At 46.0% G+C, this 25,614-nt stretch overlaps 1 protein-coding gene across 2 annotated transcripts in view; it reads left to right on the top strand.

The window, feature by feature from the left end:
- LOC148674279 (metal transporter CNNM4-like) overlaps window positions 1-24,331 on the top strand; it is a 38,212-nt gene extending 13,881 nt beyond the window's left edge. The window contains exons 2-8 of one of the 2 annotated variants that reach the window (XM_088624287.1): window positions 904-1,047; window positions 1,595-1,729; window positions 1,970-2,139; window positions 8,232-8,328; window positions 12,324-12,401; window positions 15,270-15,445; window positions 15,994-24,331. In XM_088624287.1, coding sequence (XP_088480413.1) covers window positions 904-1,047; window positions 1,595-1,729; window positions 1,970-2,139; window positions 8,232-8,328; window positions 12,324-12,401; window positions 15,270-15,445; window positions 15,994-16,209 — 1,016 coding nt within the window. In that variant the 3' untranslated portion in view covers window positions 16,210-24,331. The remainder of the gene's footprint in view (window positions 1-903; window positions 1,048-1,594; window positions 1,730-1,969; window positions 2,140-8,231; window positions 8,329-12,323; window positions 12,402-15,269; window positions 15,446-15,993) is intronic. The other variant, XM_088624289.1, reaches the window with a different exon arrangement.
- The last annotated feature ends 1,283 nt before the right edge of the window (window positions 24,332-25,614 follow it).

Below are 25,614 nucleotides of genomic sequence, written 5' to 3'. Positions count from 1 at the left end.
CACATTTACAGCAAGGGACAGAGAGAGAAAGAAATAAGCAGAATGAGCCGCTGAGAATTTTCTTCAGATAACTCTGGTCAAGGCAAGAGCATTGTGTGTAGTGGGAGGCTGCTGTGTGCCCCAGACTGGAGGGTCATGTTTCAGTCTGCTGGTCCTCGGTAAAGAGGAGAGGCTGATGGAGAAGCCAGCCTTACCTCAGGCACTGGGGCTGATACACGGCCTCATGGAGGACAACGAGAAGGTGCCAGCTGTGGAGAACACCTTCTCCTGTCTTCTTTCATTCCCATTCTGACTGCTGTGGGAGTCTACAGCGTCTCGCAAAAGTTATCAGAATGATGCCAACATGTTTTTGCAAACCTAAATGCTCAAATTGAATAGTTTTGAGGGGGTAGGATAAGTCTTGGTGAATGTAAGCAAAAGCTAAAAAAATAAAATAAGACAGGTGTCGATTGCCTATGTATTCAGATACATGATCCCTGTATTTGGCAGTAGTTCCTGGCAGATTTTCTCAAGCTCTCTCTACTTGCTTGGGGATCGTTTATCAGCTGCAGTTTTCAAGTCTTTCCACAGGTTGTCAATTGGCAGCAAATCAGGACTTTATATGTGCCAGTCAAGGACATTTACTTACTTGTTTTTAAGGCACTCCAACGTATGGATTTTTGTCCCAGTTTTAGGTCAAAAGCAAGCTTTCCTCTACCCAGTATTTTGCTCCATCTGTGTTCCCATAATTCCCAGCTGATGAGGAGCAGAACTTTAACATAATGATGCCACCACCATTCTGGACAGTAGGGAAGGTGTTGTCTAAGTGGTGCACTATGACCAGTTTGTGTCATATGTAACGTTTTGCATTTAGACCTTTGCAGTTTGTAAATCACTCTGTCAAATTCCTTCTCCCTCTCTCAGGTAAATCCCACCTGGCCATTGTCCAGAAGGTGAACAACGAGGGGGAAGGAGACCCCTTTTATGAGGTGCTGGGGCTGGTCACACTGGAGGACGTCATTGAGGAGATCATCAAGTCTGAGATCCTGGACGAGTCTGACCTCTACAGTGAGTCTGCACATCCAGTACCCTATTGCACCATACAGTTTGTAGATTAACACAATAAATTAGAAATATATACAGTCACTCCTACACAGACTGTGTGGTATAGTACATGACAGCCCAGTACATAATTTTACCTGTGTGCATACATCCCACTCTGAGATGTACCAGTTGCTGGTGCACTGTAATGTAGTGTAGCAGTTATTTTACCCAGTAGAGAGTAATGTGGTGTGGTATGATGCATGTATGATGAGGTGCCATGCAGCAATGTTCAGTGACAAGCAAGACGTGGATTATAGTTCTTCAGAAGGTGGGTATGCTTAAAAGCCCATCTGCATGGGGTTTAGCTTTGCACCTTAAATACGCCTGTGTCTTGAAGTTCCTGTGAGATTCCTTCATATCGGCCTCTGTTTGGTGTAGCAGCTGTAGCACTCTCGCAGGCCTAATGTGTGGTAGAGTCCACCAATGCGAGGCTGTGCCAAGCGCAGCGGTGTGCTTCCTCGCACACTGGCTCACATTGCTACATACTCCCCCGCCTCGCCTGTCTCCCCAGCCGACAATCGCAATCGGAAGAAAGTGACTCCGAACAAGAACAAGCGCGACTTCTCCGCCTTCAAGCATGAGAGCGAATCAAAGGTCAAGATATCGCCTCAGCTGCTGCTGGCCGCCCACCGTTTCCTGGCGACAGGTGAGTGGGAGTTTCATCCACGGAGAGAAGTGCCGTGTTGTAAGGTCTGGCAAGTACTGACACGTGACGAGGAAGGAAAAACGGGCAGAAAAGAGCTAATTAAATAATGGATTTGAATGGCTCTATAATTGGAACAAAAAATCAAGCTGATTACTGAGGAACAGACTAAATCCATAGCCAGCCCTCTCTCATTGTATGTGCGTGTGACTCACACCTCTGTGACTTCCCTTCGCCGGCCAGAGGTCAGCTTGTTCAGCCCGAGCCAGATCTCGGAGAAGGTCCTGCTGAGGATCCTGAAGCATCCTGACGTCATCCAGGAGATCAAGTTCAATGAGAGCGACAAGAAGTCGCCCCAGCACTACCTGTACCAGCGTGGCAAGGCTGTGGACTACTTCATCCTCATCCTGCAGGTATTGCCCCCGCACCACGACACTGCCCTCTAGCTGGTGGCTGGTGTTGAGACCAGAGGGAAAATCCCTTGAGCTTCCCACCCAACGGGTGTGTCTTGAGGTGGAGTTCCAATAAGGGCTATTTTTAACTGGCGTGGGGCAAGAGCTTTGCTTTTGCCATTGCTTTAACTGCTGTAATAAACGTCAGAAAACTGTTGGGAAACAATGGTTAAAATTTTTTACCTTTTTGATGTGTGTTACACACAGAAGAGACAGGCTAGGCTATGAAAATTAGTCTCCTTCAGCTGTGAATTTCCATTTTACAGAGTGCCGTGGCATGACTGCACTGCGCAGCAGTTTGGCTTCAGGTCCTAATGTGCACATTTATGATGAGCTGCTCTTATTTGTCCTGTGGTGTTCTTTCTGCTTTGGCCATTAATTGCCTTCCCCGCTGTGTATCCCTTTGAAAACACCTTCAGAGAAAGGTTCCTTTCCTGCACCTGTGCCGGGAGGAGCTCTTGCTGGAGGGGGGGGTGTTGAGGGTTGGTGTGCCCGGGCAGCAGTGTCCTCAGCAAGGGGTAGGATTGGCCCAGCTGGGAGCTGCAGCTCTGGCCTTTACTAATTGATCCCAGTTATATAAGAAGGCAAGCGCATCCTGCCAGGAGACTGTGCATCACAGCCTTAATCCCTCAGCCCTCACCCCCCTGCCTGTCCCGCTGAGACACACGCACACTCAGCCTGCGTTTCCTGCTGTCTGCCGCACCTGGTCTCCGGCATGCTTGACCCTACTGGCCCCTGCTTGAGTGTGGTTCATGCCGGGCCTGACGGAAGTCCCACACCTCAGTCACCACAGCTATGGTGGACAGTATGCGCTAGTTCTCCGAGGGAGGATGACTGTAGGATTGTGGTATGCTACCATTCTCTGTTTGTTCGACTCCGAGCTTTGTTTTTTTTTTTGTTTTATTTATGTTTCTATCCCTTGACATAAATACAAATACATACATATACAGTAACTGTGGGGAAGCAATAAAAAAGACAAAGTGCTGGCATGTACAGTCAGCACTGTAAAATTTCAGTCCTGGGATGTTATGTTAGTTAGAATATTATGTACAATTTAGTTCACAATGTTATAGCAGCTGCAGCTCACAGAACTTTTGCTGCTCTGGAAAAAGTATTGCTGCTCTGGGGTCCAGAGAAGAGCAACCACATAGCTTCAGGGTTAAAGAAATGTCCTACACTGACAGGATGAAAGACCTGAACTTTTTAGTCTTGAACAGAGACGACTGCACGGGGACCTGAATCAAGTATTCAATCTCCTCAACAGTCATTGACAAAGGAGATGTAGACTTCAGAATAAATGGTGAGATATGAAAACGCCAGAAGTGGAAACTTTATGGAAGAACATTTAAAATGAAAAACAGGAGGCTCTTCTTTACCCCAAAGGTTGTAGGAGTATGTAACAAGCCACGCAGCCTTGTTGTTGAAGTTGATCCCTGGCCTTTTGTAGGAAACAGCGGGATGAGATTCTTGGGATCATTTAGCTGCTACCAAAATGGGCTAGTTGGGTGAATGGCTGCCTTTCTTGTCACTGTTCTTATGCTCCTATGTCCTTAGCTGTGTGTGCTTTGCCTCGATACTGTACATGCTGTATTTCACTCAACATTAGGCATCTGCTGCATGCACTACAATAACTTGAAAAAGTTCAGGACAAGGCATGATTCCACAGTATGATGCATTTCAGATATGTTGTGGTTCATTGAAATAGTGGACAACAAAGGTGATTGTTGCCAGGTGAACCAATGCATTCCTTTCATATTCTCTATTTTCCTTTTGAAAAATACCATTGTTAGCTGTGATAGTTGTTGTCCTTTCTTGTCTGTGATATACAATAGAAATGGTTGCATGGGGGTGGTTGAGGTTTAAGTCTGCAATATTAGTCTGTCTTCAGGCTGGATTTAAATTTTCTATAGTCTTATTGTGCAATTCAGTTTCTAAAACTGAATTGTGATACCATATTGTTTTTTCCCCTCTAAACAGCAATTAGAGAGAGACAGTAATCCTGCCCTAATTATGTAGAATTACCCCTGCTGTTTTCTCTCTCTGTCCTGAAACCCTCCCTTCTTCATCTTCATAATCAGCACTGCATGGCTAAAAGTCAGGACAGAGATGAAGACACCGTTAACCCTTTTGATGCCCAGCTAGAAACATGCCCGGAACGAGCTAACCAGACAGTCAGAGCTCATCCTTTTCCTGCATTTTGTTTAATCCACAATGTGGCTTAGGTAGTTCATCCCTTGAATTGAGTTTTCCCCGCTTAAAACAACAGGGTGTTTTCTGGTATTGGAGCAGTTTTTACCTGTGTGATTTGCATTCTGCTTGCAGATCTTGTTTTGAAATAATACCTGGTATGAGTATTCTGATGCCGTTAAAATGTTAAGCACATTAAGTAGACGACCTGATACCTGATTTAGAGATGGAATGGGTTCTCTCTCTGTTATGGACTGTCTTTCTGTTTGTCCATTTCTCTTAAGTCTTCTTTGAGTACAGGGCGTCCCATGTATTTTTAGCACAGTAGTAGATGGTTCCACTTAACAAGGGCAAGGAAAAATGTTTTCTCTGTTTCGTTTCCCCAAAGGAAATTAAATCCTCTTCATGTTGCATCATCGCCTTTAAATAATTCGGGTCCAGTGGCTCCAGTGAGTATTTGGTTGCCAATTGGACGAATGCTGACTGGAGCCTCTCTTATGTGTGATGCTATATATAGAGCTCATCTGGAACACACAAAGGGTCACTTGTCAATTGTGTTTTTCCACAAGTTATTTGAAGCTGTGCGGTTGGCTATCCTGTTGTGAGCTCTGCGATCCCTTTGCAGTTGGTTCAGTACAGAACACGCTTGTTTGAGCCCCTGTGCTGGCAAGCAGCCTCATGACCACTGTCTTAGAGCTGAGGAGGAGGAGCCCGAGGATTGAGTGTGCAGTGGGAGGAAGGATCTGGGAGGAGGGTACTCAGTTTGTATTATCAAACATGTCAATAACAGAGATTGTGGGAGTTAAAGGGTTAATTTCCCCCTAAATGACTGACCACCCCCTCCTGGAGGTTTCTGTTTATGGCAACATGCCCCCACTTCCTCATAATTGGGCTGTTATAAGGGTTTGTGCTCTTTTTTTCTTAACCAATATAGAAAGGCAGTGTAATAACCTACTTCGGAGTATGAACATTAACTTTAATTGCTCCTGCTGAACCCTGTCATCAGGAAGCAAATATTTGTCCTTCCCTGAAGGTTGGAAAAATCGTGTGTGGGGGCAGGGGAAAGGGGGAGGTGGGCGTGGCGGGTGGTGATCTTCAGTCAGTGTGGCATGGTTTGCAGGGGTACAGAATCCCCCAGACTCCAGATCTCTGTCTGCATCGGCTTACTGTACATGCACACATGGGAGCTCGTCTCATACAGTACATCTGGCACAGCTGTCCGTATTAATACACAAGTGCCCACCACCATTGTTGACCGCTTTGCGGAAGGAAGGGCAGGCGCGCTCTGGAGGTGTGCAGCCCTGCTGCTGGGCTGGCGTGGGTGGTGTTGCACTGCCGAAGAGAAGTGGGAAGGTCAGGTGTACTGTACACGGGCTGTCAAGCACACTTGCATTGAACCACCAGGGATGAGACCTTTTCAGTTCCTGTCATTCCAGAGGGACGCAGTTTGTTTTCGGTGTGAAATGCGAGAGGCGCTTTGTGTTTTGCTGTGAACTCCAAACTCTTGCCTCCTGAATCGTCATGCTGCCGCAAGGTGAGGGCCACGGAGAAGGAGCTGACAGATGAGAGACAGCGGTGCAGGCAGAAACGCAATTCCAGCCACACGGGAGGTTTTTTTGTGGAGGAGGCTGAAGCTTTTTAGGGTTTTCAGATGTTGTTCCTGATGATAAGATTTATTGTCCCCCTGAGGGACACCCAGCACTCCTGTACATTTAAATAGAATGCAAAAAAAAGAAGAAAAGAAAAACATTGCTCATCATTCTATTGCATGGTTGTTGTTATTCAGCTGTGAGTAAGCGGATGGCAGATCAGACACCGAGAGCTTGTCACGTAGCAAGTGGCATTGAACCATACTGCAAGCCCGCCAGAAACGGCTATAGTCTGCCCAGTCAGAAATATGTGTTAAGTTCTTGGAAAGCAAAGTGGGAGGGCATTCAGTTTGACTTTTCCACAGTCTGATCCCAGTTTCATAATGTTGTACGCAGTCCAGATTTTTTTTTCCCCCAAAAGGGGCAGAGGGGATCATACCCTGAATCCCCCCCCCGTGATGCCATCGCTCAGTGTGGAGGAACCTGAGGCCCTGCCAGCCTTCCCTGGCCATGATCTCACTCGTACCTCAGCCCAGGGTGTCTGTGTCGTGCATAATGAAAAGTGTTCATGCCTCTTGAAACCTGTAATTCTGTGGGCAGCAGGGGCCTGGGAGAAAAAAGCTTTCTGAAGACTGGCCACAAATTCCGCTGACAGTACAGCTGAAAAATGTGTCCCTTTGTACAGAAGCAGCATCAGCCCTTGTGACTTTAACTCTCTGCATGCGTAACCACTTGGCATGAATGAACTTTCTTATGAATCTGGTAGACCAAACTGCACAGTAAGAAGTAGGGTTCTGCTGATTTAGTTTTTTTTTGTGTGGCAGGAAGGGGAGGGTGAATTCTTTATTGTCCAAACAAGTATTGTTCAATTCTTGATTGTCTTCATATTGAGGATACATAAATTGCACATTTGTCATATCTGTTCCAGGTAGGCTCTTACATAAGCTAGCACCAGGTGTTGGATACCTCTGTTCTGATTTGTTCACAAATATATATATATATGATAAGTTCACACTTACAGCTGCATCTTTATTATTACAGTACTGTAGTAATACAAAATTATACTATTATTATTAGTACTACAGAGGACTGTACTGTAATTAAACTGACATTTAAGCAAAATGTTTTGCACAAAATAATGTGTCATAGAACATCGCATAGTTGCTTTCCTAGTGCTGGCTTACTTTTCACATCACTAGACGTATTTCAGCCATGATTTAAAAGGGAATAAATAAATAATTATTCCAGACAGTGCACACGGAAGAGAAGATGCACACACTAGGCAATGTAGAAGAAGTCTGAGGCAGTTGATCGAATGCCGTGTAAATATTGAGTTACTGTAAACCCATGCACAGAAGATACACTAGGTCTGCATTATGGCAGACAGTTACAGTAACTGAAATAGGACCTTACATTTTCACAGATAGTAAAGGATGATTTTGTATTGGCTTATGGAGAAAATACCAGTTAGTAGACCATTCTGGTTATTTAAGGTTATCAAATTGTCTCTTAAGAGAACTGCTGTTACACAAGCAACACAAGGACATGAATTATCCTGCTGGAATGTTGGTGTATCCATTTAAATATGAACACATTTTCATAGCAAGCTCCTAAAAAGATTTGCATGCTAGAATTAACACTTTTACAAAGAGACCTCCATCAGTCATTTTTACCACAGTGCACAGTTGCACTTTAGAAACCTAAAAAGGAGGCAATAAAAAAACTAGCATCTGTTTACTTGGAAATAAAGAAAGAGCTAAAACTGAAGATGGGTAAATGAAAGTGTTTTTGAAATTATATACACAGGATCTTCATTATTGTATCTGAGTAAAAAAAAAAACAACAGTCTTCAATTTGTGTTTCTGAAGCACTTGCTCACGTGTGTGTAATTTCTGCAGTTGTGCCTGTTTTTGTGTATCATTGTCGTATATATCCAGGACTGCAAATAAGGGAGAGGTGGGCTCTGAAAGTGTGTGACAGGCAGTCCTGCAACATGACACAGTGTGAGAGTGGCTGTAGTATACGGCAATGAAATGTGGGGTGGGAATTTGAGAACATACCCACCAAGGATGATAACTCATAAAAGGCACTTTTGGGGTCTGTTTTGAGTGCATTTGAGTGCACAATAATACAATAATATAGATGAGAGACAAGGCAAGTCCCATCAGATTTAGGAATACAAAAGTGTATGCAATTCAAAACAGCACAATAGTGGCCTCAGTCAGTGTTCCAGTGCAGGTATTCGGTGTGGTAATTGTGGGGTGCTTTTTCTCACAGGGCCGGGTGGAAGTGGAAGCGGGCAATGAGAATATGAAGTTTGAGACGGGGCCTTTCTCCTTTTATGGTGTAATGGCTCTCGGCACCACGTCCATGGGTGAGTGTGTCTGTCCCTTTCACCTGTCCGTCTTCCAGGGTCGTGCAGGAGATCCAGATACATCTTGGTTGCTACATCATGCTTGCCCAACATGTTTTTATGTGTCATCTCCAATGCTTTTTGTTATTCCCACCCTATCAATCGGGATCGCCTTTTATGTGTGTCTTAACATTTCGGCTTACGGCTGCCAACCCTGTAAGCGCACACAGGGGAGAAAGAGGAAGTGCAGGCAAGCTCCTCCCACGTGCGCACCTGTGATCCGCTCCTCTTTTGGCACGGCACAGGCTGTGCAGCCTGGTACCAGGGAATCTGCTCTGATGGGAAGAAAGGCGTGTCCCTCACTGACAGCACAGCATGCAAACTCCCAGGGGGCTGCAGGGGTCACAAAGATCCAAGAGAGCACTGGATGGCTCTTCCCACCCTGCTCTTCATCCCCAGACAGTTTTGTGTTGCAACTGAAAGAATCATAGTCACAGCTGCCTGGCTGGCTTAAACCCTTGATCATACAAGCCACTCTACACTAGGGCAATTTTATTGCCAAGTCTTCCTTGTATTATCACACGATGTAGTGGAAACATTCAAGAGGAGCTCGTGTTGAACGTATCCCGCCGGGCTGCACCTGAGCGTTTTAGGGGTGGCTTCACAGGATTGCTCTCGGCTCACCTTGGATCAGCGAGCGTTTTCATGGCTTGCACTTCTGAATCACAACAGGACTTAGATGTCAACAAGAAAGAGCATGTTTGAAAAGGTTTTCATGTTGCGGCGATTGCCTAAACATTTTTCTTACGGGGAAAACAGCTGCACAAAAGGTCTGAGGGATGTGTTTTTCGAAGCCCAGAAAGATAAAAGCAGGCTGGTTGAAAATGGAAGGAGGATTCATACCTTTCTTATTGCAGACCAAAGGGGAGATCAGAAACTAAACAGTTTTACAAAGGGCCCTACCTGGTTTAATCACTATGGTGGCAAGGGCCAGTTATGATCACCTTGCATGGGAAATCAATCAAGCTGTCAGTTAGTGCATTTTAATAGTGCAGCTGCATGATGGTGTGCTTTACATTTAATAAATTAGAGATGTATCTATTTAGGGATGGGCCAGCTTAGTGTAGTGGGTATATCTCCAGTCACATAACTGGTGGGTTGTGGATTCAGGTCTGTGCTGCAGACACTGCTGTTGTATCTTGAGTGAGATACTTTTCCACAGTTGCTTTTGTCTGCTCAGCTGTATGAATGGGGACCAGCATGTTCTGGAAGAAGACTCTGTGACGATACTTGTGTCCCATCCAGGAGAAAAGTCACGAGCTCTCTGTTTCCTTTAATGCCATGGAAACCTGGATAAGCTCTTGATGAGCTGTTGTGGCTCGAACACAATCTGCTTACCTTTTATGGCAACAGTACCAAGTATTCCGGAGGCCGTTACAGGAAGTATAGTCAGGTGATCTTTGCATTTCCAAAATTACAGGGAGCTAAAAACACAGATAAAGAAGTCCATACGGAGCAGATTGGAGAGCAGACACGCATGGAATCATGGTTACTTTGCCAAAAATCCACAGCATGGTGGTTCAGTGAGCAAAAAAACAGCCCTGATAAAAAGCAAGGAGACGGAATGATTTGATTGGCTTGGCACCAGAGCTGGTAATGGGGGTAGTGCTCCACTGGGACAAGGGTATTGTTTACCAGAAACGGGAGACAGCTGGAGGATTTTGGAATGACCCCAGAGAGAGGGACTGCAAGCGGAGGAAGCTTTGGCTGAACAGGTGGGGCTTATCCAGACTTTTTTAAATTGCCGTTGCCTGTATGAGTTTTCATTGCAAACCCAGCAGAGATGTGGGGATAAATCCATGCAATTAACCTCCCTGCTAGCTGAGTAAGGACCGGAGTGGTCCGATAGAGGGTGAGTGAAGGAGAGCCGCCGGGCAGGAGGGAGTGATATAGGGAGGAAGAGTTCTGGAGAGAAGGAAGTGGAAGGAGGGGAGAGTGAGACGTGGCATTGACAAAGTGGAGAAGGGGAAACAAAGAGTGAGATGTGGAAAGAGAAGAAACTGAAATCAAATAAGAGATACAGTATTTGTAACTGCAGCACCAAGAAGGAAAGGATACCTCGCTCTAGAGAGAATTACTGTGCTGACATCTAGTGGCTACGGCTCTGTACTTCAGCAGTTGCTGAGGTTTAAAATGGGCTGGAATCGGTTTTAAAAGTGAGGAGTGTATCAGTTCATTCACCTCCGTTCTGAACACCTGCTTCACTGGGATCTAGAGTGTTATGGGGTCTTCAGGGACAATCCATACAACACCCCAGGGCAGCTACATCAAAGCAGTACTGTCTGATTATATGGAAATCCTCTGTGTTTACTGATCTGTTTTTTTCCCCTGCATTACAGATTTTAGGATCTCATTATAATTTTATTCAATTTAATTTTTCAGCTTCATCATTCAGGATGTATATTGTGTGTTCATATCCCATTTAGACTGAAAAAGTGTTCCTACATTATCAACCTCTGCATTCTGACTATGCCTTCTGAACCAGCTGAGTTCTTTTCCTCAGTCTGGTATCGAGCTCACAGCAGTGTGTGTGTTCCTGTCATCAGTGTGCTGTGGAGCTCACAGCAGTGTGTGTGTTCCTGTCATCAGTGTGCTGTGGAGCTCACAGCAGTGTGTGTGTTCCCGTCATCAGTGTGCTGTGGAGCTCACAGCAGTGTGTGTGTTCCTGTCATCAGTGTGCTGTGGAGCTCAGAGCAGTGTGTGTGTTCCCGTCATCAGTGTGCTGTGGAGCTCAGAGCAGTGTGTGTGTCCCTGTCATCAGTGTGCTGTGGAGCTCAGAGCAGTGTGTGTGTTCCTGTCATCAGTGTGCTGTGGAGCTCACAGCAGTGTGTGTGTTCCTGTCATCAGTGTGCTGTGGAGCTCACAGCAGTGTGTGTGTTCCTGTCATCAGTGTGCTGTGGAGCTCAGAGCAGTGTGTGTGTTCCTGTCATCAGTGTGCTGTGGAGCTCAGAGCAGTGTGTGTGTTCCTGTCATCAGTGTGCTGTGGAGCTCAGAGTAGTGTGTGTGTTCCTGTCATCAGTGTGCTGTGGAGCTCACAGCAGTGTGTGTGTTCCTGTCATCAGTGTGCTGTGGAGCTCAGAGCAGTGTGTGTGTTCCTGTCATCAGTGTGCTGTGGAGCTCAGAGCAGTGTGTGTGTTCCTGTCATCAGTGTGCTGTGGAGCTCAGAGCAGTGTGTGTGTTCCTGTCATCAGTGTGCTGTGGAGCTCAGAGCAGTGTGTGTGTTCCTGTCATCAGTGTGCTGTGGAGCTCAGAGTAGTGTGTGTGTTCCTGTCATCAGTGTGCTGTGGAGCTCAGAGCAGTGTGTGTGTTCCTGTCATCAGTGTGCTGTGGAGCTCAGAGCAGTGTGTGTGTTCCTGTCATCAGTGTGCTGTGGAGCTCACAGCAGTGTGTGTGTTCCTGTCATCAGTGTGCTGTGGAGCTCAGAGCAGTGTGTGTGTTCCTGTCATCAGTGTGCTGTGGAGCTCAGAGCAGTGTGTGTGTTCCTGTCATCAGTGTGCTGTGGAGCTCAGAGTAGTGTGTGTGTTCCTGTCATCAGTGTGCTGTGGAGCTCAGAGTAGTGAGTGTGTTCCGGTCAACAGTGTGCTGTGGAGCTCAATGTGTTTGTCCCGTCTTCACAAAGTGTTGGTGTCTCACTATGTTTCTTCTAGTTCTCTCCAGGATGTGCTGTGGGGTCTTCCTGGATTATCAAGGGGAAGGGTCTTCTCTCCTTGACCTGAAATGGCTACTTTGTCCCTCTGCCTTCTGTGACATTGTCTTTGATCTGTGCTCTCTTTTTCTGTCTAACCTCCATTTAATCTTTGTCTCTCTGAGCACTCCAGCTTGTGTCCCTTCCTTTCCCTGCAGGGTTTTTTCCTGGTCCCATTTTGTGCACTTGCTGTGTCTCTCTTGTTACTCTAGAGTGTCCCCCAGCTCTCTGAGCCCTCTGTCTCTCAGCCTTCTCTCTCTCTCTTTCTCAGCTCGCTCTCTCTCAGTGAGACTACCTCGACCTCGCCACCTCTCTCTAAAGAGGGGCTCTCTGTTCTCTCGGTTCTCAGGTAAACTCCGGCACGCCTGGGACCTGCGCAGCTAACCTTTTCTGGGGAGCGGGTTCTGGGGTCGAACGTAGAGAGTAGAGGGTCTGCTCTAACAATGAGAAGCGCACTGCATCATAACCCACCCCCACTCGGTCACTGTGCAGCTATGGTCAAATGTTTGCTGTCCCTCAGAGAGTGCAAGGGTGATAGGACAGTGAAGGCCATATCTGCATGTGTGCAGTGTGGCTGGGTTGTGCAAGAGATATCCCTAGCAACTCTAACTCAGTGCAGTGTTGCCTGGCACTGTGCATGCCCACTACTAACCTTACTGCTGCCAGGCACATGGTGCTGGCATGGCACGTCTTTGGGCTTCTGCTTCGGCCCCTGTAGGATAAGAGGGGTGTGTGCAGTAGTGAGCTGACATCTGGGGGCTCCTTGCAAAAAAGAAGGAGCCCACATGCCCCGTGTTCTCTGGTCATGATGAAATCTTTCTTCCACAGATTGTTTGATCTGATTTTTATTTCTCTCCACCTTGTAGCGGAGGGACTGTGGCCTGTTCCTCTGCCTGTGTCCCAGTCTTCTGCCCCAGTCTCCTCAGCATCTTTGACTCTCCCTGGCTCGTGCCATCCAGATCACACTCCCTGCCACACACTCCACACCACAGCCTCGCGTTCCGTGCTGATACAAGCCCAGCTGATTTGTATAATTAATACGCAGCTGTGCTCAGCTGCGTATTAATTATACAATTAATTAATGGTCGTTAATTGTCGTTAATTAATTAATGGTCGTTTGCTTATTCAAATCAGGGGGCTCAGAATGATGCCACAAGGTGGGACTTAATAATAATAATAATTGCTTACACTTATATAGCGCTTTTCTGGACACTCCACTCAAAGCACTTTACAGGTAATGGGGACTCCCCTCCACCACCACCAGGGTGCAGCCCCACCTGGATGATGCGACGGCAGCTACAGTACGGTATGCCAGTACGCTCACCACACACCAGCTCCCAGTGGGGAGGAGAACAGAGTGATGAGGCCAGTTCAGAGATCAGGATTATTAGGAGGCCATGATTGGTGAGGGCCAATGCCAAATATGGGCAGGACACCAGGGTAACACCCCTACTCTTTTTCGGGAAACGCCCTGGGATTTTTAATGACCACAGAGAGTCAGGACCTCGGTTTTACGTCTCATCCAAAGGACGGCGCCTGTTTACAGTATAGTGTCCCCACCGTTATACTGGGGCATTAGGACCCACATAGACTGCAGTGTGAGCACCCCCTGCTGGTCACCCCAACACATCTTCCAGCAGAAACCTTAGTTTTTCTCAGGAGATCTCCTATCCAGATACTGACCAGGCTCACACCTGCTGAGCTTCAGTGGGCTGCCGCTTGTGAGTTGCAGGGTGATATGGCTGCTGACTTCAAAGTAAAGAGTGAGGCCTGGGCTGTATCATCTGGCTGTTGTGACCAGGGTTTCCCAAGTGTACCTCCAGAGTGAGGAACATAGGGTTTGGCTATGCATCCTGCAGAGGAAGGCATGGACAGTACTCATCCCTCGGCAGTGAGAGTTACAAGGATTGCAGCCATAAGGATGAGATAATGGGGCTGGTAACGATTTAAACTGGAGGAAATCTGGTGTGAAAAAATTAAAAGGTGAATTTAGCAAGAATTAAAGTTATAACCCGTTAAGGACCTATTGTATCAAAAAATCAACGCTTGGGAAAGAAAGAGCGATGGAAGAGAATGCTGAAACTCGGCACTCGTATCATGGCCTTAAATGCATTTTTAGTTCAAACTTTATTTTTGGATTTCTGGTGTAATTGCCGTAACGCGCAAGTAATCTGAGTCCGAACATGCGAATGGATGTTTTGTGCAGTTCTGACAAAGGAACGGAAGAGCAGTTGCAAAAGAGAAGAGGCCACTAGGCCCGTCTGGTAGCTAATCGATCCAAGGATCTCATTCAGCTGTGTCTTGAATGAAGAATGGCTGGTTAGATTGTTTCATACTCCTGCAACCCTTTGTCCTGGAGTGAAGAAGTGCCTCCTGTTCTGGGTTTCAAATGCACTTCCACTGAGTTTTCCCTCGGTGTGTCGCTGGGTTTACTTACCTCAAGGCGTCAATGTTTTGAGCACTTGGAGTAATCTACTCTGTTCAAGACCAGAAAGGTTCAATTCCTTCAGCCTGCCAGTGGAGGACATCCTCTTAAGTCCCAGAATGTATCTCCTTGCTTTTCTCTGGACTGATTCCAGAGCAGCAATACCTTTTCTATAATGCCATGACCAAAATAGTACAGAATATTCTATGAAGCCTAACAAGTGATTTATACCATTTTTATAATAACACATGATTTAAATATCCTGATATTATATTTCCTTTTCTGTTGCTTTCCCACACTGTCTAGAAGATGCACATGATGCACTTGAGTCTTACCCATAGGCAGCCTCTTCCAGGACAGTTCTTCCCATTTTGTACCTCTCCTCTGCTCTGAAGCCCACACTCGCAGCCTTGTTAGTGTGTCCGTATGCATTGCAGGACTCCATGAATCATCGTTCTCCGTTCCCTTCTTCCTATTCCTTCATCCCACTGTGACTTTCCGAGCTGGCAAAGTAGGACGTCACTCCTCTCACCCTCACCGTCTGCCTTGTGTTTGAATTTCTTCATCTTTCCCCTCTTCCTCTCTGTACGTTTCTCCCTTCAGTCATTCTGATTGAGTGTCAGATATTTCCTCCCTCCTTCTCTCCCTCTCTCTCCACTCCTTTCTGCTTTCAGGCTTATGGTGCGAGTCTGGATGCTGCAGTTCTGCACCCTCTGACCTGAATGGCCTTTCCTCTCTCTCTCGTCCTCTGCTTTCCCTTTTTCAGTCTGACGGTCCTCCTGTCTGTTTCAGAGTTCCGCTCTCCCTCTCACCTCAGCGGCCTGAATCGCTCTGTGTCTCTCAGCTGCACGGAGCGTTCCGAGTCTCTCTCCGTCAGCGGCAGCAACAACCAGCTCAACAGCGCCCCCTCTCCCCAGTACATCCCCGACTTCTACGTGCGCGCTCTGAGCGACCTGCAGTTTGTCAAGGTAAAAACAGGAACCAGTGTAATCTCACTTACAGCCACTCTGAAATTGTCCTGATTTGCACGTAGACAGTTGGATTTTTGGGGTGCTTTTTCATTTTTTAAGATGCTTAAAATATGAAAAGGCAATCTTTTAAGTGTCCTAGATCAATACTATTTATATATATATAATGTGTGTGGTAATGCTAGATTTAAAAGCATTTTGTATATTTTGTATACAGGTAGGCCAGTGCTTCCAAAGCATGCAGGTGTAGAACAGGACTTAATGCATTTTTATACAAAAATTCGTATTCTATATTCTGGTCGCTTGCAGATTAGAATGGCATATGTTTAGCAATAATATTATTTATGGTACCTGAAAGTTTCAGGTTGTTGCACAAAGCTAAGGTATGCGTATACGTGATCTGACAACTGGAATCAATTTCCTGTCGTTAAACTCTGTTTATTTTTAACATCTTCAGGGTTTTGTTCTCTTTTTAGTATTTGTACAGCCAGACAATGATCTGTGTCATAGCTCACCTATTGCTGTCTGCCTGTCTGCTGCTCTCCCAGATCACTCGCTCTCAGTATCAGAATGGCCTGATGGCGTCTCGTCTGGACAGCACGCCGCAGTCCCCGGAGAGTGGTCACACCCGTTTGGAGCCCCCCGAATCCGCTGTCCCCGAGCCCATTGAGAATGGCCCCGATGAGACCACTAGCCTCCTGAACGAGCAGAACTGCGTCCCTCGCCGGTCCAACCACAGCAGCCACTCCGAGAGCACCATATGACCCCCGCCACCCCCCTGATTAGGGGGACCCCCGGACTTCCGGGGATGCCGCTGCTCCCTGACAAACACACACATGCCCGAGCACATGCTGCACTCCTCCTGGGCATGCTGACAGACAGGCGTGTGTGGGTACAGTGCGCAAACCTCCTTTCCAACACGTGGCTGTGAACTCCCCGAGGTCTCGTAACACAATCACTGTGAGTATCGAATCACACTCCTTCCTCCTCTCTACACCCATGAGACTACTGAAGTCTGCCTCAGGCCATAGCCCTGGACCACACATGTTGTGGGAATTATATGACTCCCCTGCCTGACCCACCCTGGACAGTGAAGACCCCTTCGGCTCATGTATTCGGGATTGGTTCACATGCCCAGTGGAAGTCATTGATGTTTGGTTTATAACAAACCCCCTCAGCCAGTCAGTACTGCGCTCTGTCCCTACAGACAACTGTAATTAGTCTGCGTGGCCCATCAGCTCTCTCCTCAGTGTTTCAGACACTGAACGGATTGGGGTGTTTGTGATGCGTCATGTGGTGGGAAATTGAAGAGGAACTGTTCCCATCCTCAAAAAAAACGCCAGGAGACAACAGGTGTATCAGTAACTCAGCCTCCCAAACATCTGATCACCCATCCGTCCCCCACCTCGTCTCCATGTCTTTAGGGCCTAAGGAGAGTCTGGAAAAGGAAACTCTTTCATCTGGACACCCAGGTGTAGCTGAACTCGAGGAGACAGGAATGCTGTCGTAGGAAGGGGTGCGATGTCTCTGCTGCGTGTCTGCCTCTGGCCACACTCGGCAACCACAGCACTGCTTCTCTGGTCCTCATCTGGTTGAACACCCGGAACCATAAAACACTAACGGGCACAGTCGTGTAAGGAAAGGGGAGATCGATACAAGCTGTAAAGTCTAAAGCCTTGTACACAGTGGTGCAGTCTGTTGCTTTACCTGATGTGGTTAGTTGATCCACTGGGCTTTTCTCCCAGAGAAAATGTTCAATTGACTCTAAACAGAAGAAGGAGCTCTTCGCTAAAAGTGGAGCTCAGCCTGATGCCCCCATAAAGGCGACAAACAATGGAAGATGAATTAGAAGGGTGTGTAGAAATGCACAGCCCACCCTGTTGTACCTACCAGCATACTGTACTGTCTCACAGCCAGAGACAGGCAAGACGCGTGCATGGCTGATGTACCTTTCTTAAAGAGGAATACACTTTACAGGCTGGTTATCAGTGAGAATATTTGAGAATATTGGTGTCGTGGAACATTCCAAAAGCACTACATGCCAAGAGTTTTATTTTGTAACGTTTTTAACTTTATAACAAATTCTGTAAAATAAAAAAATTAGTTACAAGTCCGAACAGACAAGGCATTTATTGCTGGGACCTGTGAGTGCAGCCTGTTTGAATAGGATGGGATGCCAGTCTGTTGCGGGATACCAGCCTTTGGCAGGTGGCAGCAAACGGGAACACTTGGGAAAAACCCACGTGGATATGGGTAGAAGATGCCAAGTCGACACAGAAGGCCCCCCAGGACAGAATCGGACCCAGGACCCAAGAGGTGTGAGGCAGCAGTGCTAACTGGCAGGCTGCCGGCTATTCTAAAGTGTTGCTGAAAAGTCTCCACCATTGAGCACAGCAAGGAAAGGTGAAAACCAGTTCTCTTTTATGGAACTATGATGTGTTACAGTATGTAAATATACATGGGAAATACGACAGCCTCAGCATCCACATGGTGCAGCAAAGATATTCTTGATCTCCACTGTAGGTATCAGGACGTCTGTTTCGTTCTGAGTGCGTGTATCTATCAGTGGCTCCTTCAGTGTCATCCTAGAGGGTGCTGGCGCTTGGGTTTTGTCCTGTTAGGGTGGGCACAGTCTACCACCATACTGTTATTAATGGAGACTGGTCCATCTGCAAGTCCTTACAAGCTGTGTCAATGACAGTGAGTGTGTGATTCTCAAAATGACTTTATGGCACCTATCAATAACGACTAAAGGACCAAAAGAAAACGGGGAACAGCGAACAGTGGGCTCAGTGTCCTGTTCTCATCATCGGCCCTTCTCATGTTCTCAAGAGCGGAACATGGCTGGGGGTCAGAGGTCAGGCGTCAGCCGGTGACTTTCAGTGATGTGGCCAGGGGGGGCTGGCCTGGTGGAAATGTTTCCCTTTGAGGAGGAAAGGGGGGTTAAAGGAAGCCCTCAGGTTTTAAAGACTAGAATTTTAATGTTTTGTACTCAATCACTTCTTCTCATTAACAGGCAAAAGGCAGATATCTCAGAATATCACTTCAAAGGGCAGTGCAGTGGGAAATGCAGGGAAAAGCTGCACGGGCCGTTTCAAATGCTTCTTTCTGAAAGAATGTTTTTAAGATCTTTTCTGGACGCGGGAGTTCTGTTGCTCCCGTGGTTGTTTTGTAATCATGTCTCTGTACTCCGCCGAGTCCTGGTGGCCGTTACTGTAGGTCTGCACCTGCCTCGGCCGAGCTCAGTGTCCGAACCCCAGTCCAAACCCCAGCGTTGGCGATCCTGCTCCTCTCTTGGTTTCCTGCGGATGTCCCACTCCATGGGTCTGCACGCGGGTGGGCAGGAGTCTGCTGGACAGCTGTGGGAGTGAGCCGGAGAGCGCGCGTGCGCTCTGGAATTCGGTGGGGGGGGTGATGGGAAAGCACACCTGCCATCCTTCCAAACCGCAGCGCGTAAATACCCCCTAAATCAAAATGTGTTCAAAAACCAAATCAATTACCTGTGACTCTGTTCTCCCAAAAGCTGGCTCTTCAAAGGTTAGTTCTCAACATTTCTCCAGCAAACACAGGATCCTAACATTCCAAGGGCATATCGACAAAAATAAAGATTGAAATGATGGCCAGGCCTTCCTTAAACCTTTACAGACTCACAGCCACTCCATTTACGTGGAGGATTAATCTGAAGGAACCTGGTTTGGGAGGGAGAGGCTACACACCGTGTGTACTCGGGTGTTGGTACGTATACTGTATGTGCTCGCAGTGGTTCCAATCACAATGTGTACATCACAGGGCAGATATCTGGGACTGCTGGGTGCACACTGCACAATGAAGTGAGAGGTCACAAATTAACAGTTCCCGTTTGCACCTTGTATTTGTATGTACTGTATGTATTTGTGGGACGCATTCGTCCATTTTAATCTTCACAACCTACTGGAGCTACTGTGACTGACAGTCCCATGGCTTCAATACTGGGGCCAGGTTTTTTTTTCCAAATACTTCTTTGTCCGTATCCACATGTGCTTTTATAACCCATGTGATGTGTTCAGAATATTGTTTTATGTTGCTGCCGTGAAGGATGGACAAATCTCAAGACGTATGCGGGTCGAGATGCGCAGTCAGCCTGTGCGTTGCTCCTCGGACACCTGGCATGGCTTCGGTCTGGCCTGTGTTGTCTGAGTGAGAGCAGTTCTGGTCAGGAAGGGGTGCTCAGTCGCTGACAGAGCAGGTCAGGGTTGAATTGAGGCAGATTGGTGTCGTGAGCACTGACATTTGACTGGAGTTCCCAAGACGGGTGACATCTGGATATTGTGAAGTCCTGCGCAATCAGAGCTTTGAACTCCTTGCTTTCCAAATGCCACAAGGGGGGCACAGTGAAAACAGTTACACCGGGAATCTTTTTTTCTACAGATAGGCTGTTGGAGCTTTTCTCAAGTATTCTGAAGGAAAAGAAAAGTACTGTGGAAGTGAGTCAGGGTGTGTGTGTGTTTGCAATGCTTCTTTGAAGGAGAATAACTCCTGCACTAACAATATTAATAATATTCTTGGTAATAATAATAGGTAGTGTATGATGACAATGGGTTGTCAAGATTCAGGAGATTGGAGAGTGATAGACTGCTCTCTGGAGTTCTCTTTGGGAGAAGGCAGTACAGTCACTGTGGGGAGTTTGTGAGCAGGGGAGTGTATAGAGTGTATTGACATGAATTCCACAGGACTGTAAAATAATAGATTATATATAAATACAGTATATATACAGAAGATTTACAATATTTATTTTGCATAAGATTTAATTTGTATATTTTTGTGATTTTTTTGTGTATTGTTGTAAATTGTCAGTGTTTTATAATCTTATTGTTTTATCAGTGTTTTTTTTTTAAAAAAAAAACATGTCCATTTAATAAAAGAAAACAGGCTGTGCCCTGTAAAGACACAAATCATCCCAGTCTCTGTCTGGCGCAAAGATCCTCCTTTTTTTAACCTGTTAGTTTTTCACTCGAGACCGTGAGTCTCAATCTTCATCACATTCCCCCCTTCCTTGCCCCCTGAGTGGGGACTTCATCTCTTTGGACACATTTCTTTTAGAGACGCCTGCGATGAAAAGACTCTTCACATTTATATTACCGGTTTAAGGCATCCTCGAACCCTGGCTTTGCAGTGTTCGTATTAGGAGAGAGAAAGCCAATGGCAAGAACAGAGAAAAAAAACAAGTATTCCAGCATCTGCCAGCAGTTCTCAGGTCGGATTTTGGAACGCCGATCACTTTAATTAATGGTATTTTCAATGAGCTCATTAAGAGACTGTACCAAAGACCCGGGACGATTCCCATTCTGTGACCCCTGAAGTCAGAACTGTGGCTACATCAGATCATCAGATCCAGAGATGACGATGTAAGTGGACACTGGTGCCTGGTGGAACTAACCTGGCACAACACGCGTTCTCTGAAATGTATAATATCAACGGGGGAAGGTTGTTGTGTAGGAAGGTACCGTATACGTGTATTTCAAATTCTCAATCGATGTATTCAGTGTATATGAATTGGATGTGTTTTTTTAAGCCTGGTGTTTTTGTACATCACTGTGAAACTAAAGAGGGAATGGTGGGTTAGTTTTGTTCTCGTCTTCCCCCCCAAAGAAAGCAAATGTGTCTTTGCGTCAGGGCCCTTGGTTTGCCCCTTACACTCTGGTTGGATTCCTGAAGGGGGATTAAAAACACTTTTGAATCTGTACACAGTGGTTTGTGAAAAATGATTGTCAGGCCTGAGCTGAGAGAATGTTGCAATGCTGTCTGTGCAGCAGTGGACTGATTATTCAGATTTTTCAATGGACATAAACAGCACAGTAATGATTTACTAAACTGCACACATTGTAAACTTCTTTAAAAGAGTAATGCAAATGATTTATAGATGCTATTCATTCTACACACAATACATCTGTATATGGTTCAGGCTGGTAGCGTTAGGAAGAAGGCTCCACAGCCAAAACGTTATGTTTTCTCTCTTTTCAGCATGGAATAAACCTATTACTTGTTCCTTCATACACCTGTACATTACACAGTGAGCCGTGTTCAGTGTGAGTTTTTTAGTCCTAGGTATAAAATTATCTACACCTAGTCTAAAATGGTCTAGTAAAAGATCCAGTGAATATTCTAGTAAATCATCATGCCTGGTAAGTGGCTCAAAGCTCGCTCAGGTGGCAGCAAACCAGGAGAGTCTGTTTTTGTCAAGTACTGGAGCTTTAGTCTCTAGTAAACGTTTGTAGTAACAATTGCGTCCACCAGATGACGCTCTTGTTGCGTATAGAAACACTTAGACATTCGAATTATACACACAGCCTTTTCCTGCGCCATTCGTGGAAGATTCCATTGTTACCACAAAAAGAACCATTGTTGCACGTTTACATCACCTGCTTCTACTGACTTTTGTCTAAAATATTTAAAAAAGTTTTGCTTGGTGTTTTCCTGCAGCTTTGCAAGTGTGTCTCCTGACCTGGCTTTACAATGGCTCCTCTAGTTTTTTAAATGGAAGTTCTTCAGAAACTGGGGGAACTGTGCTGTGAATAAAAGCACCAATAACTGGTTTGTTGCTTTCATTTCAGTGTTAATAATTAGACACGTACTGTTTACCTGTGCTTGTCAGTGCTGGGTACATTATTTATAAAATCATTGTTTTCCACTGTGAGCAGACTTTCCAATGAAGGTTAAATGACTTAGTTTCTGTAGCCCGTTTAATCTAAAATCCAGTTGTGGTAATACACTGCAAACATATACAGCAGTGTTTTTCTTATATTATAAAACACAGGTCTGTAGCAATCAGCAGCTGATCAGATTTTGGGAACTCAAGGAGTTTTGCTTCCGAGTTCCTTTATATTATTCCATTTCTTTTAGATGTGATCCTATTGGCCTTCATTTAACTTTGCACGGTGAGGCCATGGGAGGGTGGGTTAGGTACCCAGGAGCTTCGCTGTGCCCTGCAGCTATAAAAATACCTGTTGATCTGTACTTGACATACAGTAGGCGAGTTTAGATTTGAAGCTGCATTTACAAGCATTATTCTGATTTTCCAGGAGCATAGAAATTTTCCCTCACGGAAAAGAGAAGCATTTGAACATGCTGGCGTAATGCAGGCAGCTCTGCATTGAGGGGAGGCTAGCACGCGTCGTATTCACACTGCATCCTGGAGTGACACTACAGAGACAAATCAGTACCCCAGGCCTTCAACCACTGAGCACTGACTGCCCAGCCTCTTGGCCTGATCTGTTTCACAACGACTGGAGCCCAGCAGTCCTCTAAGGGTGTCTCTTAGTCTGGTTAATATGAGTTATCCCACGGGCTGTGGGTGGAGTTCAGGTGGGTAGGTGACTGTGAGCAGATCAGCAGTGTTTGTGGACATCTTCCTAATATGCCCCCAGGCTTTGGAGTTGCCTGGACAGGTCTGGAGTTTTGTGAAAATGTATGCTTATTATTGCATTTCAGTAGGCAGTCTGCCATGTGTAGGGAGTCGAGGTGTTAGGCAGTCCTCTTATTTTTAATTAGAAAGGAATGTGGCTTGTTCGCTGTGAAAACAGTGCTGTGCTAGCTCCTGACCTTTGAATTTGCTCCACCTGCCATGCTTTGTATAAAGCTTGCAGGCTGTGGCTGACATTATTTTATATTGACACAGCAAGTGGCAACAACTAGCCTGCAGCTGCACAGCGCCATCATTGCAAAATGGTGTTGTCTTCCTAGTAGATTGGCAGTTTTCTCTCGGCTGGGGGTGTTGTCTGCAGGGGAGTTGTCTTCTAAAGCAGTAGTATGAGCCCAGGAGCATCTGGGCCTCTGTTTCTCTCTGCCAGACAGGGGACAGCCTGGTCTGGACAGGCTGAGGCAGAGTCCAGGGTCCCGCAGGGTCAGAGCGCACTGCGATTGTTGTGTGTGCTCAGTCACATTGCCTGATGGTTATCTGGAGCCGTGAGTGTTGAATTGAACATTTTAATAGAAATCGTTTGTTTTGCTGTACAACATTGGAAGCAAAGCACAGTACGTCTATCGTTCCCACTGCAGTGTAGCTATTTAATGAATCGCTTACTTAAAACATCCAGTCTAATCTAGTTCTGAAACAAGCTGTTTTAACATTATCCCACGCTTGTGTTGGTGCGGTTGAGTAGAAGGCCATCTCTGGGTCATAATAAACGAATCTCCAAACGATCTCCTCCTCGCCAGGATTCAAAACGTTTTTGAACAAAATAGGAAAGGAGTGCTCCAGTCAAAGACTTTGAATAACGATGTGCATTCATTAAAGTGCTTAAACGAGCACTGAAAACCAGTAGGCCCTGTGCGAACAGTGTCAGTATGCCAGTGCTAGGACATCGGCTTTTCTTGCCTGTCCTCCTGTTGTGTAAACTGCTCTGGGCTGGAGGGGAAGAGAAGCCAGTGGAACAGCTGTCTCAGCCCTGACCTGTTGCCCACCCGTTCTCTCTGCCAAAGAATCTGGCCTAGTTTTGCAAAACCAAATTAGCTATGTATAGGTACAGTATTTCCCCTTCAGGAAACAACATGAATGATTAACATTCCTCCTGTTTTGTTAAACATGAATGATGGTAATGTTTTATCCAGATTAAAGTGTTTGTGGCACACAGTTTATGAGTGATGACAATTCTCAGTACTGTTACCTTTGTATTTCAGAACACCGTGTCAATAACTGTGACGAACAATCGTATTTTGTGATTACAAATGCTGTTTTTTATTTTTATGTGGGTGGGGGGGGGTGAGGAGAGGTATTTGAAGTTGACATTTTCTCCCCTCTGTTACTTTGGCATGCTTTAAATAATGTGTACATATTGTTTTATAATTGCTGTCTTAACACATTTTGAAGAAGAAAAGTTTATTAATAAACGTGATATATTTCTCTATTAATATTCGATTGTGTTTCTTACGTCTGTCTCTGCTGCTATCTTGCACCCTTGGCTATCAGGAAAGAGCACCCAGATAACAGGGTGGTACAGTATGAATAGGAGGGCTCCGGTTACATGGAAAACTCCAGTTCACTCACTGTGCAGACCTCAGTGCCCTGTCTGTTTCACTGCAGAAGCAGAAAATGAAATTCAAAAAGCCTCAGATAAAATTCACCCCTGGGCCAACACCTGCCCGATGATGCTGAATGTAGACAAGTGGGGGGGTTTTGCAAGCAGATAGTAAAACTCTACAGAGCTACAATAGAAAAGGCTATGAAACAGGCATAGATGTTCATGTTGACACATCATCCACATCTTCTAGTCTCTAGACAATGTGGGGAAGCAATTAAAAAGGCGAGATAAAGTTCGTATTTTTAGCAAAAACAGAGAATTGAAATCAAGGGATGTTATGCTAAAATTGTATAACATAAAATCAGACGTCATTTAGAATATTATGCTAATATTAAACTGATGTCAAATTTTAGTTGCCATGTTATAAAGAGGTTGTTGCTGCACTGAATCTGTCCAGAGAAGAGCAACCAGATACATTTATCTGTATTTAAAACTGAGAACAGGAGGGACTACTTTACCCAAAGGGTGGTGGGAGCGTACAGCAAGCGGCCCAGCCTGCACTGGCTGAGGCTCATATGTTCAGTTTCAAATTCAAACAGCTTTATTAGCATGACCGATGAGTTACAGTGTTGCCAAAGCAAGTACGACCGACACGACATCTAGAGACATTTACAATACAAACACATTGTAGGACATGTACGTACAACAAGCAGCACATAGAGCATGACTGGGAGACAGGCTCACCCTCTGTTCCTCAGCCAGCTCTGTTGAGTTGAGGTGCAGGAATTCTGGGATTAGATTTATTTGGGGGAAGAACGTTTGTCTGATCCCTGAGTGTTTCTCACAGCGCAGTTGAAAGTACATCTCTGTCTCTATTTCTCCCAGCTGGCAGTGGGAGCACAGCCTGTTCTTTCTGGGCAGCCAGGTCTGTCTTTGTTGCCCAGTTACTATGGCCAGATTGTGGTCACTCATATGGCCTCTTTCTGGCCAGTGATCATGAGGCGATGGGTAAGTGGGGTTGGTGTATCCAACTGCATGCAGATGACCAGGTGTCACAGTCCTCTGTCCCTCCTTCCTGTGTCCTTCATCTGTCCTCGCTGGCCCAGAGGTCCAGTCCCAACCTGGTCAGCACCCGCACACTGTCTCACGCGTCGGCTCTGATCGTGTGGTAAC

Source organism: Lepisosteus platostomus, chromosome 3, assembly GCF_059453375.1.
Source record: "Lepisosteus platostomus isolate fLepPlt1 chromosome 3, fLepPlt1.hap1, whole genome shotgun sequence".
NCBI lineage: Eukaryota > Metazoa > Chordata > Actinopteri > Semionotiformes > Lepisosteidae > Lepisosteus > Lepisosteus platostomus.
This window is presented reverse-complemented; position numbering and strand designations above follow the sequence as displayed.